Here is a 12,810-nt window from a genome sequence, read left to right as displayed (position 1 = left end):
AGAAGCTCTATGTTTTGACTTATTCATTACCTGTAGCTTACTATTTCAACTTCTATGCTCATTTGCTAACTAGTTTATGAAAAATAAATTCTTACCTCGCAGTAAGTGGTAACTTACAGTTTGGTGCTATATTCATTCTTTGATCTATACAATTTGATTTTTTATTTGATCTGATTTTGTTGCTGTTTTTTTGCACCAGTCCCAAACCTAAATATATTTTGTTTACTATAACATCTGTCAAGGTTATTTTATGTCACTCTTGCTTGAAAAAAGTAGTTTGAATTAATTTTTTTCAATCAACTGATCGGTTAATGGGTTACTAATTGTTTCAGCACTGTTCATGTATTTATATACCTCTTAAACACAAATTAGTGGATGTACTTTTTCTACCATCTTTGCAAGTACCTCCACATAACTGCAAAAGTACCACTTGCACTGCACATATCAATATGTGACATCAGTGTGCATGCTTTGCAAGTACAGTATGTATGTTCAGAAACAAGAATCGTTTAACATTCTAAACTGTTACATTAACATCCTTTATATCAGAGTATATGAACATCTATGTGCACAGCAATGGTATTGAGTGTTGAGTTCTTACCTGCGAGTGCACCTGCCCCAAGCAGAGTGTGAGCAGCAGGAAGAGTGAGGAGAAGGCCATGCTGGAGGTAGCAGAGTTAGCTTTAAATGAGATACAGCAGGCCCCCCAGTAGAGCTGCATCCAGTGTTAGTGCACAATCGTTAGCAGTGGTCTACAGGTCACTGAGCTGCACAGGAATAACTCTAGTTCTAGAAGCTGGTTAGTGGCAAGAGTGAAGTTCACAGGGTTAGTAGTCTAGGCCCTGGATATTAACGGCTTTTGAGGTATTCCAAAACATGTTTGTCTATAGCCTGTAGCCAGGGAGGGCAGTGGGTCCTTATAGCAAGAGGCTAACGAGCTGCCTCTGGTCCCCCTCTGTTTCTCTTTCTCTAGGGAGAGCTGCTTAAGCAAATGAATGATTCAGGGTTGAGCTCATGAGGCCAACTTAATAAATAATGAGATCTATTACTCAACTCTGTGCTCTGCTTGCTCTGTGTGTGTGTGTGTGTGTGTGTGTGTGTGTGTGTGTGTGTGTGTGTGTGTGTGTGTGTGTGTGTGTGTGTGTGTGTGTGTGTGTGTGTGTGTGTGTGTGATGTGTAAGGTTACATTTTGGGGGGTATCCGACACCTGGCAGCCGGGAAAAGCCAGTATGGGGCGGGACCTGGTTGAATGGGAGTAGAGATAACTCATGTATGTTCGTGTGTGTGTCTGTGTGTGTAGTTTATACTTCAGTATCATAACTCAGCTCTGAGTCTAGAGCTTTACAATGCCAGACCTCCTCCCTTTAACACTGCATTGATTGATTGTATTAAGGTGAACTGTACTGTGTTGTTGCCCAAGCGTCTGGAATGAGTTTATATAAGTTGTTTGGGGTGTTTTGTGTATATACCTGAATGTATCCATCATGTGCAGGGTGCACCTTGACTATTCCTTGGCCTGGTTGCAGTTTCACTTGGTAATGATCCACGCACCCCACTGCCTGCTCCCAATGTAGCATAAATGCATGTGCAGTGACATTCACGACCCGCACTCTTCGTACACGGGCTGGCACTCATGATGGACAGGAAAAGGGAGAAATAGAGTCAGAATGGTGGAGAAGGTTTCATTAATTTATCAAAAAGGGCACTCAGGGCAGGTGATAAGAACATGGTGTCGAGCAGTAGTATTGTTGTCTACCTGTGGTTACAGTCAGGAAGGCAGCTCTCCCCGCCGTCTCTCCTCTCACTCTCTCAGTGTTCACGTTATAGCTGCAGCCGTCCACCAGCCCTGTAACCACGGCAACCCGCTCCCCCTTAGGCACAGTCAGTGTTTTTGTGACTGAAGCGTTGGCCACAGTGACTCTGTGGAAGTCAAAGTCTCCAACTGCAGCGTCCCAGCTCACAGAGACAGAAGAGGAGCTGATGTGACCCAAATGAAGGGTGCATAATCCGGCTGGGTCTGGAAAAACAATTTCCTTAACATTTTACCACCTAACGTTTTCATTAAGAAATGAGAATTCACCAACAGCTTTTAATATCTTGACAGGCCGGTGCTTTCTGAAATACTATACAGAATTTAGGCCTTTTGAATTTCTGTGTGTATGAGTGTTTCTTACGTGTGCTGAACTCTCTGTGGACCGACTGACTGGTGTCCGAGCCCAGCACACTCCGAATGCTGAAACCGTAGTCTGACCCCGGGATCAAATCCCTGATTTCATAACTTGTAACATGGACAAGTACCTCAATCCATGATCTTATGTCCTTGGGAAGCAGGCCGAAAACAAGCTGTGAAAAAAAAGTAAATAAACTCAACAACTCGATAAGACAATTACCGCCCCTGAAAACACTTTTTGGTTTTATTTATTTTGCTTTATAAATCCTGCATATCTATCAATGTATCTCATTTGACTTTGTTAATGTGGGTTTGTATTGTGCTTGAATGCAATGTGCTTGGTCATCGGTCGTGGCTGTGGCTCTACAGAGGTCATACATCTTTAAAAGGGGTTGGTAACCGAATCTGTGGTGTGCCGACAACTGTTGCCGAGTAACCAGCAGGTGAGTGAGAAAACCTGACGTCGGTGCCCTCCTTTGTCCTTGAAAAACAAATTCATATATATTCTGAATAATGTCTGTGTAAGACAAATGGACATGGATGATTAGGCACATCTGTCGGGAAGTTACTATGGTGTAATCGTTGATGTCTGTCTCTCCGTCTGCGATTGTTACTTGGAATTGGACAGATGCAGTAGCACACATGTCTTACCTTGTACCCCTCCACCTGTCCTGATGGTGGTCTCCAGGTGACAAACACAGACGTCACTGCCTGATCTGAATGAGCCACTTCCTGGGGCAACTCTGGGACTGGAGACCAGATTAAATTAGCGTGTGACGCCACATGACTGACAATTGGTGTAATCATGTGTAATCATAGTCATCCGTCGCTCCAGGTATAAAAACACATGTAAATAGGTTCACTTTGCATCAGCATGGGGAGATAGTGGAGGTGAATGGGTACTGAGATCCAAATATAATTTTTTCACTTTTGCCTTTACTTTAGTCAAAATCAGAATTGTGTTCATGGCCAGGTACGTTCACAAGGACATTTTATTGTGGTCTAATGGGGTACACAATAAATACAAACATAGAGAACATAAATAAAGGAATATCAAAAAATGGAAAGAGAAAATTCACAATCAAATATCATAAGAGTTTGCGTGCAATTATCTTACTGTATTTAAAAAGATGACTTGCACACATGCTTCCAAGCTTGTGCTGTAATTTCATATGTGCCTATGGTATAATGTAAACCACCACCCTAATCTGACACAATTTTCTAATAAAATGTTAACAGTGCAGTGAATAGAGAAATCAATATTTTTTTTATATATTACCTTTTTATTAATCTAATACTCTATGTATTTTACAAGTTGTATTTGCATATATTTGCACTTGACCACTTAATTCCTGCTACATTCATTTTTTAAATCAAATAATTTTCTTTCTTTTCTCTCTTCCTCCCACTTATACATGCGCATGTGGGTGCACGCATGCACGCGCACACACACAAACACACACACACACACACACTCTGTGTATCAAAGCGCAATCTTAAACTTACTAGTATTAAGAATCATAGTAGAAGGTTTACTCCTTCTTTCCTGGCTGGTGCTGACCACTTCAATTGTGTATTGGCTTCCAGGAGCAAGGCCTTCAAAGCTGTAAGATCTGTGAACAATCACACCGCTGGCACTCAGGGTTTGACATATTGCCAAAAAAAGTTCTGACCTGCTGATGTAATTCCACTCTCATAAAACTGTAATCGTGTGTGTGCTAGCTCACAAGAATGAGACTGACCTGGGCAACTGATGGGAAATGATCAGCTCTTGACTGGATGTTTTGTTGTAGATTGACAGGATGAGTCCGCTCACCTCTTCACTGATTATTCCCCAACGGATGCATGCGGACGATGTGGTTTTATTGAAAAGGGACATCTCCACTGGACTGGGAGCTAGCGTATTAAAAATATCACAAATATTAGTTACAATTGAAAGACTGAGTCTGTGTGTGTGTGTGTGTGTGTGTGTGTGTGTGTGTGTGTGTGTGTGTGTGTGTGTGTGCGAGCACATGTGTGTTAACCTGCAGTGATGTTGATGTGAACAGGGGAACTGTCTGCGAAGGACCTCTTCTCTGTTTGCACTGCAAAATGGTAGAGCCTGCCTGGAGTCAGACTAGAAAACGCTGCGCTTTGACTGAGAACCTTTTGCACCTGTAGCATACAAAAGATAAAAACCAAATAGAGCCGTATTGTAATTCCTGTGGTAACAGCATTAGAGGGGAACAGGGGAGGTTACCTAATCTCTGCCTGTGGAGGAACAAGTACCCTGATCCTTAACTTGCCAAGACAAATTTCAGACTTAATAAAGTGGTATCGTATCGTATTGTATTAAACAAAAGTAGAAATACCATTGTCTAAAAATGTCCTAAAGTTCAATTTAAGTCGAGTAAACTACAAGTATGCCAATATAGTACTTAAGTACAGTACTTACTGTATGTACATTTATTTTTACATTGCATTTCACCACTGATCTCCCCTGAAGCAACTGCTGATTGGTGAAATTGCTCAAGGCATTTCATTAGTCATTCTAGTCAATAGTATGCTCTCACACAGACTTTGACAGACACTATTAGAAATCAAATATTAGCCAACCCAATCACAGGGACATTTTTTTTCTTCTTTAGCTTACCATGTGTGGATGGTCACAGTCGAGGCAGATGACCTCATAGCTGTGATCCTTTCCTGGTGCTGGATCCCAAAGCAGTTCTATGGATGAATCTGTCACCACACCCTCCCTCACTCTGTTAGGAGGAGCCAGGCCTAAAATCACAAACCATATCCCACAAACAATACTGTAATTATTCCTCTAGCATACTCAGTGCAATACTAATGACTTTTTTTGCGTTAAGAAGCCCAGTGGTTTATAACGTGCATTGTAATATCTGTTTTATAGCTTGAAGTTTGACCTAAATGGTGTTTATTTTTTTTTAAGTTATCCCCAGAGATCTTCAAATTCATACCACAAAGACAACCAGTAAACTGATGCAAATAGTAGGGAAAAGTTATTTCATGTTAATTGCTGCAATCTGAAAAATACTGAAAAACATATTAATTTTGCGATCTCTAGATTACAATTAAACAAGAAAGAAGGCCTACATTTGGGAAGTACTTTGGAAATCAGCTGACAAGTAAGAAGCATTTTGAATGTGCTTGCTGTCATTGGGCAGCTGACTGGTACTGTATGTAGAAGATTAGTCGGCAAATATTAGCAGAGGGAGCTCACCAGTTCTAAAGGGGTGGGTGTAGTAAGGTGGTCCCATCTGGGCTCGGCTGGTGCTGTACACACCTAGCTGGTACTCTGATCCCGGACTGAGGTTGCCAAGAGTAATGATATGAACACCGGCAGGGAGGGAATACCAGTCACATGAGTGCCTACACAATCCCTCACACACACTGTCACACACTCTGGGACATATACACACTTTCACCCCATCAATCAGACCCAGCTGTGGATGCTGAATGTAGAGCTGGGCAGAGTCTGTGCCGGATGAAAGAGTCACTGCTACCCGAACTGGCATTGGATCTACACACACACACACACACACACACACACACACACACACACACACACACACACACACACACACACAGAAAGATAAGAGACCATCTTTCAAGTCGGTCTTCAAACAATAGTCAGGAGCCCATGTTACCACAGGTTTTTCCTTGCCGCGTTTTTCCTCCTCTTCAAAATCCATAGTCCTGCTTCAGTCAAATGTGTATTAAAAATTGTATCTGAAGCTAATATGAGGCTAGTACTTTCCAAATAAGTCATATCAAAGGAATACCTTCCAAAATAACAGCATGTCTAGAACCAAAACCTTCTTTTTTTCTGACAATGCAATCCATTGCAACTCAAACAGGAAAACATTGTCCAGGGAAACACAACGAAGGAATTTCCTATCAAAAAGGCTGTAACTTTGGAAGATACTCAATTTTTACCTCTGACTGCTGAATCCTCATATAAGGCTCAGATAAAATGTTGAATATATTTCAACACATAGGCGGTACTGTTTTCCCTCAATAATTTTCATTAAAAACACACATTTGCTAAATAGATTTGACTTGCCGGTGTGAACAAGAGGAATGATTTCAGCAAGCAAAAATGTCTTACAATGTTCACATGGGTACCTGACAATTGTTTTAAGACAGACTTGAACAGTTGTAAACCTGTCCTTTAAGGCAGTTTCTCTTACCTGTGGTATGTATGATGCTGGTCCTCTTGCTCCTTTCCTTTCCCTTCAGTGAGACCACTCCAACTTCATAAGTCTGACCCGGAGTTAACGCACCCAAATGAACACAAACAGACTCGTTTACCCAGTGTGCACCAGGGCTGGACAGGTTAACGTATAATGGAGTTGGATCAATGAGTGGGAGGGATGTGATGTAATAACCATCTGGCGGGTCATCAGCTGGACTGGTCCAGCACAGTGTAAGATTTCCTGCCGTGCTTGAGAATGTCAGACCACTAGGGGCCTTCACCGCTACAAGGCACAAAGGGAGAGCGCTATTGAAATGTCGGCTAGCGTGTGAAGTTAGATTTAAAAGAAAAAATGAAAAGTCACATGTTTAGGTTTTGCATGATTTGATAATCAGATTAATCACTGATGTTGTCACTAAATTTAAAATGATCTGTGATTGGCAAGACTTCCATGTTTGCAGACTGTATTCACAAAAGACACAATGCATAAAAAGTCAAAAAGAAGGGAAACATTAAATTCCTAATATCGAAAACCTGTGTATTTAATGATTGAAGTAATGAAATCTCATTAAAGCCAGTATTTGCAACAAGAGGACACATTTTAGCAACTAAAGCTTAAGAAAATAATGACCTTAAAAAAACAAACGACTATAACAAGCCTAAATATTTGCTGTCATAGAGGTCTGTTATGGTATGTGCTTACAAGTCTGTATAGTCACAGGTGAATGTCCACAGCTCTCTATCCCATGCTGGGTGACCGTGTAAACTTCAACCCTGTATTTCCTGTAAGACTCCAGCCCTCCAATCAAAGCAGTGTATGACAGGCCCCCGCCAGTCTCAGATAACATGGAGATGTTGCTCATTCCAATTATCCTCTCTTGTCTCGAAGACACGTCCACGTAACTCACAACAAATGTCCATCCAACCCTTAACTGTGCATCTGTCAGCATCCAGTGGACAGTCATTTGACTAACGCCAATGGTGCCAACTGTGATATTTTGAGGAGGAAGAGGTCCTGTAAGAAAGAGAACATCACTCAAAAGTTATATCTGTCATAAGATGATGCTTGTCAATCTTATCTGTGTGACAGGATATCAGTGGACTCACTGGTGTACGCAGTCAGGATTTGGCCCAAGCTCCAAGTGAAGCCAGCAGGGTAGGAGGCTCGAAGGGTGAAAGCATAGACGCTCCCAGATGATAAACCAGCCACTGTTACCCCTCTGGAGGAGAGGGAAATGGGGACCCTGACCATTTTTTTAACACTGCTCTGGCTGCGAGTCCCCTTGTTGTCCTCTGACTTCCTGCTTCCATATTCCTCACCTCGACTTGGCTCTCTGTGTGCCCCCTCTTGGTACTGGAGGAATACCTCAAAAGAGGTTAGATTAAGTGTGTTACAAGGTGAGAGGTTACTCCATCGAAGCTCTACCTGTTGCTCTGTCACCTGAACCAGGTTAAAGGAGAAAGAGGCAGGAACTGGAGGGGCTGCAAAAGAAGGAGATGAACATGACAGCAACTTGAGGATGAAAAAAAGTAAATAAGTGCTGACAAATGATATGGTTTGAGGGTAATGGGTTGTGAAAATTAAAAATAAGAATAAGAATGGTTGAACAATGTATGTACAGTAAAGTAGTTGTAGTAATGTGGTCAATACGGGCGTTTGGCACAAGTTATTTACTCTGGTACTGGCAGATGAAGGGTAAGGGGATGTAACAGAAGAAAGCAGTGAGAAAGTGTCCTGGTCCTGCGGCATTCCTCTGAAGGGCAAAGCAGTCCGTCTCATTGGCTGGCAGGGATGACATCACAGTGTTGGTGTGGTTATAGGCTGAGCCATCAGACCACAGAGGTCGTCCCTCCTCCTGTGGAGTGGCAGAAGGGAGACTTTATGCAAAGTACACTATAAACTTAACCAGCTCACTGTCATTCAAATAAAAAGAACAAAAACAAAACTCTATAAGGAGTGCCCGATGCCACAGGGTTTTTTTTCTGTTTAAATAAAACAAACTACTTTGACAGGAAAAATGTCCTTATCATCAGTGACGGATGACAAAATACGCAATGTTATAATTCTACTTTTGCAAGGCCTAAAATCAATTTTAAATACCATTGTGCTTTTAATGGTGTGTGATTTTGCAAAAGAATACAATCATATGAAAAAGTTTGGGAACCCCTCTCAGCCGGCATTATAATTGACTCTGCTTTCACAAAAAAAATATAAAAGTGGTATGTCTTTAATTTACCAGGAACAGCTAAGTACTGGGATGTTTTCCAAACAAAGATTTTTTGAAAAGCAGTATTTGGTTGTATGAAATAAAATAAAATGTGAAAAACTGGCTGTGCAAAAATATGGGTACCCTTGTGGTTTTGTTGATTTTAATGCATGTAACAGCATGTAAAACTGATGAATTTAAACACAAAGTTGGTTGGATTATGTTGTTAAGCCTTGAACCTCATAGAAATGTCTGTTTAATCATGAGAAAATTTATTTTAGGTGCCTAAATGCAAGTTGCACTTCTCTTTGACTCTCTGCTGAAGTGAGACAGAATGGGATCATCAAAACTGCTCCCAAAAGATCTTAAAAACAAAGATTATTCATTATCATGGTTTAGGGGAAGGCTACAAGAAGCTTTCCCAAAGGTTTCAATTGTCAATTTCTACTGTAAGGAACGTTGTCAGGGAATGGAAGGACACAGGCACAGTTGCAGTTAAACCCAGGTCTAGCGGACCAAGAAAAGTACAAGAGCGGCATATGCGGCGGATTGTGAGAATGGTTGCACACAACCCAAAGATCACCTCCAAAGACCTGCAAGAACATCTGGCTGCAGATTGTGTATCTGTACATGGTTCAACAAATCAGTGCAATTTGCACCAAAACATCTGTATGGCCAGGTGATGAGAAGGAAGCCCTTTCTGCGCCCACGCCACAGATACAGTTGCATGGAGTAGGGGAGAACGGGGTAAGTAGGCACACTTTTTACTCTAGTGAGAATTGCTCATCACCAAAACATCTGTCAATAGCCATTCCTACATTAAATTGAAGCTTAAGGTGTTGGCTAGAAATGTGTGTCTCTCTTTTTTTCCAACTTATTGTAATGAAGAAGTAATTTACCATCAAAGACACTCTGACACATTGTGACAACCAACCCCATCAAGGGGTCGGTTGTCACACACTATGGGGTTGTTTGTCACAATGTTATCTTAATGGGAAAAATCTTAAAAAAAAGGCAAGGAGGCAGAACCAAATTTGAATGTTTAATTGCATTGTCAAGTTGACAAATAGGCCTACATAACGTTCTGTAGCCTTGGCAGCTGGTCTAGTTTGGGATGCACTGGGTTGTTTTGATTTTGTTGCCCTTTTTTCTTTTGCTTGCTAGCTGCCTTTTCCTGCTCTATTCTTTCCTTCTCTGGGGTGTCAGTGAGGGTACAGCTTGACAATTTCTTTCGTTATTGGGTTCCTTTTCTGGCTGCAGCCTTGAGATAACATGTGACAACCAACCCCCCATAAAATTTGACGACCAACCCCAACTTGAATTTCTTGCTAGCATCAAGGCCAACAACCATCTGACAACTAATTAGCTTGCTAACCACAATCTAAACTATAGTTTACCCTTCACACTTTCTGAGGGTAACAAGTGTTTTGTTATAAACCCATTGTGTAAAAGCCTAGAAGAAAAATACTGAGAAGCAAAATATTTTGAATTTGACATGAAAAACACAAAACATCCTCTCACCTGAAATGCAGCTGTCTTCCTCCAAGGAAGTCTATGTATGTGACCTCTGATCCCAATTCTGGACCTTTTTTATATCAACATTTCAGAGCTAGCGCGCTCTGGTGGCGAGATATAACGAATGTGACATCCAACCCATGTGACAAATTACCCCGTTCTCCCCTATGCAAAAGCTCATTTAGACAAGCCAGATTCATATTGGAAGAAAATTCTTTGGACTGATGAGACAAAAATTAAGTTATTTGGTCTTTATAAAAAGCAGATGTTTTGGTGCAAATTGCGCTGAATTGTTGAACGATGTACAGATACACAATCTGCAGCCAGATGTTCTTGCAGGTCTTTGGAGGTGATCTGTGGGTTGTGTGCAACCATTCTCACAATCCTCCACCTATGCCACTCCTGTTTTTTTCTTGGTCTGCCATGCCTGGGTTTAACTGCCACTGTGCCTGTGTCCTTCCATTTCCTGACAACGTTCCCTACAGTCGAAATTGACAATTGAAACCTTTGGGAAAGCTTCTTGTAGCCTTCCCCTAAACCATGACAATGAACAATCTTTGTTTTTCAGATCTTTTGGGAGCTGTTTTGATGATCCCATTCTGTCTCACTTCAGCAGAGAGTCAAAGAGAAGTGCAACTTGCATTTAGGCACCTAAAATAAATTTTCTCATGATTAAACAGACATTTCTATGAGGTTCAAGGCTTAACAACATAATCCAACCAAATTTGTGTTTAAATTCATCAGTTTTACATGCTGTTACAGGCATTAAAATCAACAAAACCACAAGGGTACCCATATTTTTGCACAGCCAGTTTTTCACATTTTATTTTATTTCATACAACCAAATACTGCTTTTCAAAAAATCTTTGTTTGGAAAACATCCCAGTACTTAGCTGTTCCTGGTAAATTAAAGACATACCACTTTTATCTTTTTTTTGTGAAAGCAGAGTCAATTATAATGCCGGCTGAGAGGGGTTCCCAAACTTTTTCATATGACTGTATATACCACCATATGTGAGGAACAGATTTCAGGCTTTGGTATCTGGAAGATCTACAATTTTGTAAACTATTTTACCCAGTGATGATTTTGCAGGATACAGGAAGCAATATCTACCTCAGCTGAAAAGCAGGCACTGTTTATATGTAATCACCCTCTTCAAATAACTAAAGATACATTTTCAAAGAAAATTCTCGAATGTGATCCACTGTGAGGAATGAGGTTATTAAATAATAAATAGATATGCACATTCTCAAAGACAAATGAGCTATTCTTACAATGTAGATGGAAAAAACAATCAAAGTGATACTACAAAGGCATAATTGATTGCAGCTCTGTCAGAAGGCTACCTGCTGGTCATTGAGTCCAGTCCACAGCAGCAGTAGGTTGTTGTGGCTCAGCAGGTGAGAGGATATGAAGAGCAGATCTTCCTGGGTCTTCAGGTCGGCGAGGTGACTCCCAGCAGCCAGGTCTTTGCAGCTGCGTTGGGCATCACTCCAGGACAGACCTGCCCTTCTCAAAGTGTAGCAGCTTCTCCCGTTGGCCAACCAGTCAGACGGGCACTGAGCTGTAGAGACAGAAATCATCCTCAACCGATACCAATAGATTCCACCTGGCCCGAGGCAAGGTTTAAGGTTGATGAAAAATGTGGTCGTGTGATTGCCATAAAAGCAAATGTGCACAAAACCTGTTTCCGCGCCAATGTCGAGTCTCTGCTTCAATGTCATGTTGTGGTGTTTGAGGAATGTGGTCACCAAAACTTGGGCCTTGAAGCGCGTGCCGGGCTGCAGACGTTTCACCTCGTGCTGTGCCTCTGCCAAGTTTATGTTGAAGATGTGCGGGGCGGATTGTGCGTGAGTGTTGTATAGAGTCAAGGTGGAGAGGCTTTGATGTGTGAGAAGTTTCCATGTCAGGAGAGCAGTAGTCGCCGTGCTGTGCACATGAAGGGAGGACAGGGAGACTGGGACTGGACACAAACACAGACAAGAAGAAGGAGAGACAAGATTAAAAGATGACAACATCAATAAAAACGTAATGATCCATTATGTCAGGCTCACAGACACTTACTGAAGTGAAAAGACTTGCTCCCAATAGCAGTGTCAATCCTGTTGGCTCTTAGCGTGATGTTATATCCTCTTGGGTCCTGGACTAAGCGCAGCGTCACTTTGCAGTCGGGGGAGCATGCTGAATGATCAATGGGCTCCACATGCACCTGCAAACAAGTTGTGACAGTTATTTCACTTCTGAAAACTAATACAAATCTGAACCACATATAATATGCCACTATCCCTTGTACAAGTGTTCTTACCAGACGGTTACTCGCAGTCCTGCAGGTGACTGTGTAGTTGCTTGGATCTTCAGTGGAAGGGAAGGACTGGAATAAAACTTCAACCTCAAAAGGGTTAGAATGCTGTTCACAGGTCAGCAAGACCACCTGAGGAAGAGGAAAAGACACCAGAGACAAGTCCCACAAGTTAAATGCAATTACAAAAGGCTGCATAATATAAATAGGCCTAAACATAGTGGATTTCAACTATAAACTGGTTTACAAACAACTGAAAGTTTTGCAGGATTTTTTTAATCTTACCTGACATAAACCAGCAAGTAACCACAGACGCACAGTAAGATCCATTGGAAATGTCACTCCATCTCATCTCCATCAAGGTCTGCCAGTCACTGATCCTCAATGGCACAGTCAGTCAAACAATGGATAGTAGTT

The 12,810-nt window shown here is 41.6% G+C and overlaps 1 protein-coding gene across 1 annotated transcript in view; it reads right to left on the bottom strand.

The window, feature by feature from the left end:
- Positions 1-12,723, bottom strand: part of ptprq (protein tyrosine phosphatase receptor type Q) — a gene marked incomplete at its 5' end in the record, with an annotated part of 39,375 nt that extends 26,652 nt beyond the window's left edge. The window contains 18 exons of the mRNA XM_080027660.1: positions 1,470-1,630; positions 1,757-2,017; positions 2,175-2,343; positions 2,822-2,919; positions 3,677-3,783; positions 3,913-4,066; positions 4,195-4,324; positions 4,803-4,933; positions 5,397-5,696; positions 6,367-6,654; positions 7,075-7,386; positions 7,479-7,853; positions 8,047-8,227; positions 11,441-11,658; positions 11,779-12,057; positions 12,159-12,303; positions 12,400-12,525; positions 12,679-12,723. Coding sequence (XP_079883786.1) covers positions 1,470-1,630; positions 1,757-2,017; positions 2,175-2,343; positions 2,822-2,919; positions 3,677-3,783; positions 3,913-4,066; positions 4,195-4,324; positions 4,803-4,933; positions 5,397-5,696; positions 6,367-6,654; positions 7,075-7,386; positions 7,479-7,853; positions 8,047-8,227; positions 11,441-11,658; positions 11,779-12,057; positions 12,159-12,303; positions 12,400-12,525; positions 12,679-12,723 — 3,480 coding nt within the window. The remainder of the gene's footprint in view (positions 1-1,469; positions 1,631-1,756; positions 2,018-2,174; positions 2,344-2,821; positions 2,920-3,676; positions 3,784-3,912; positions 4,067-4,194; positions 4,325-4,802; positions 4,934-5,396; positions 5,697-6,366; positions 6,655-7,074; positions 7,387-7,478; positions 7,854-8,046; positions 8,228-11,440; positions 11,659-11,778; positions 12,058-12,158; positions 12,304-12,399; positions 12,526-12,678) is intronic.
- Between the last annotated feature and the right edge of the window lie 87 nt (positions 12,724-12,810).

This window comes from Ammodytes marinus (genome assembly GCF_949987685.1).
Source record: "Ammodytes marinus genome assembly, chromosome: 5".
NCBI lineage: Eukaryota > Metazoa > Chordata > Actinopteri > Uranoscopiformes > Ammodytidae > Ammodytes > Ammodytes marinus.
This window is presented reverse-complemented; position numbering and strand designations above follow the sequence as displayed.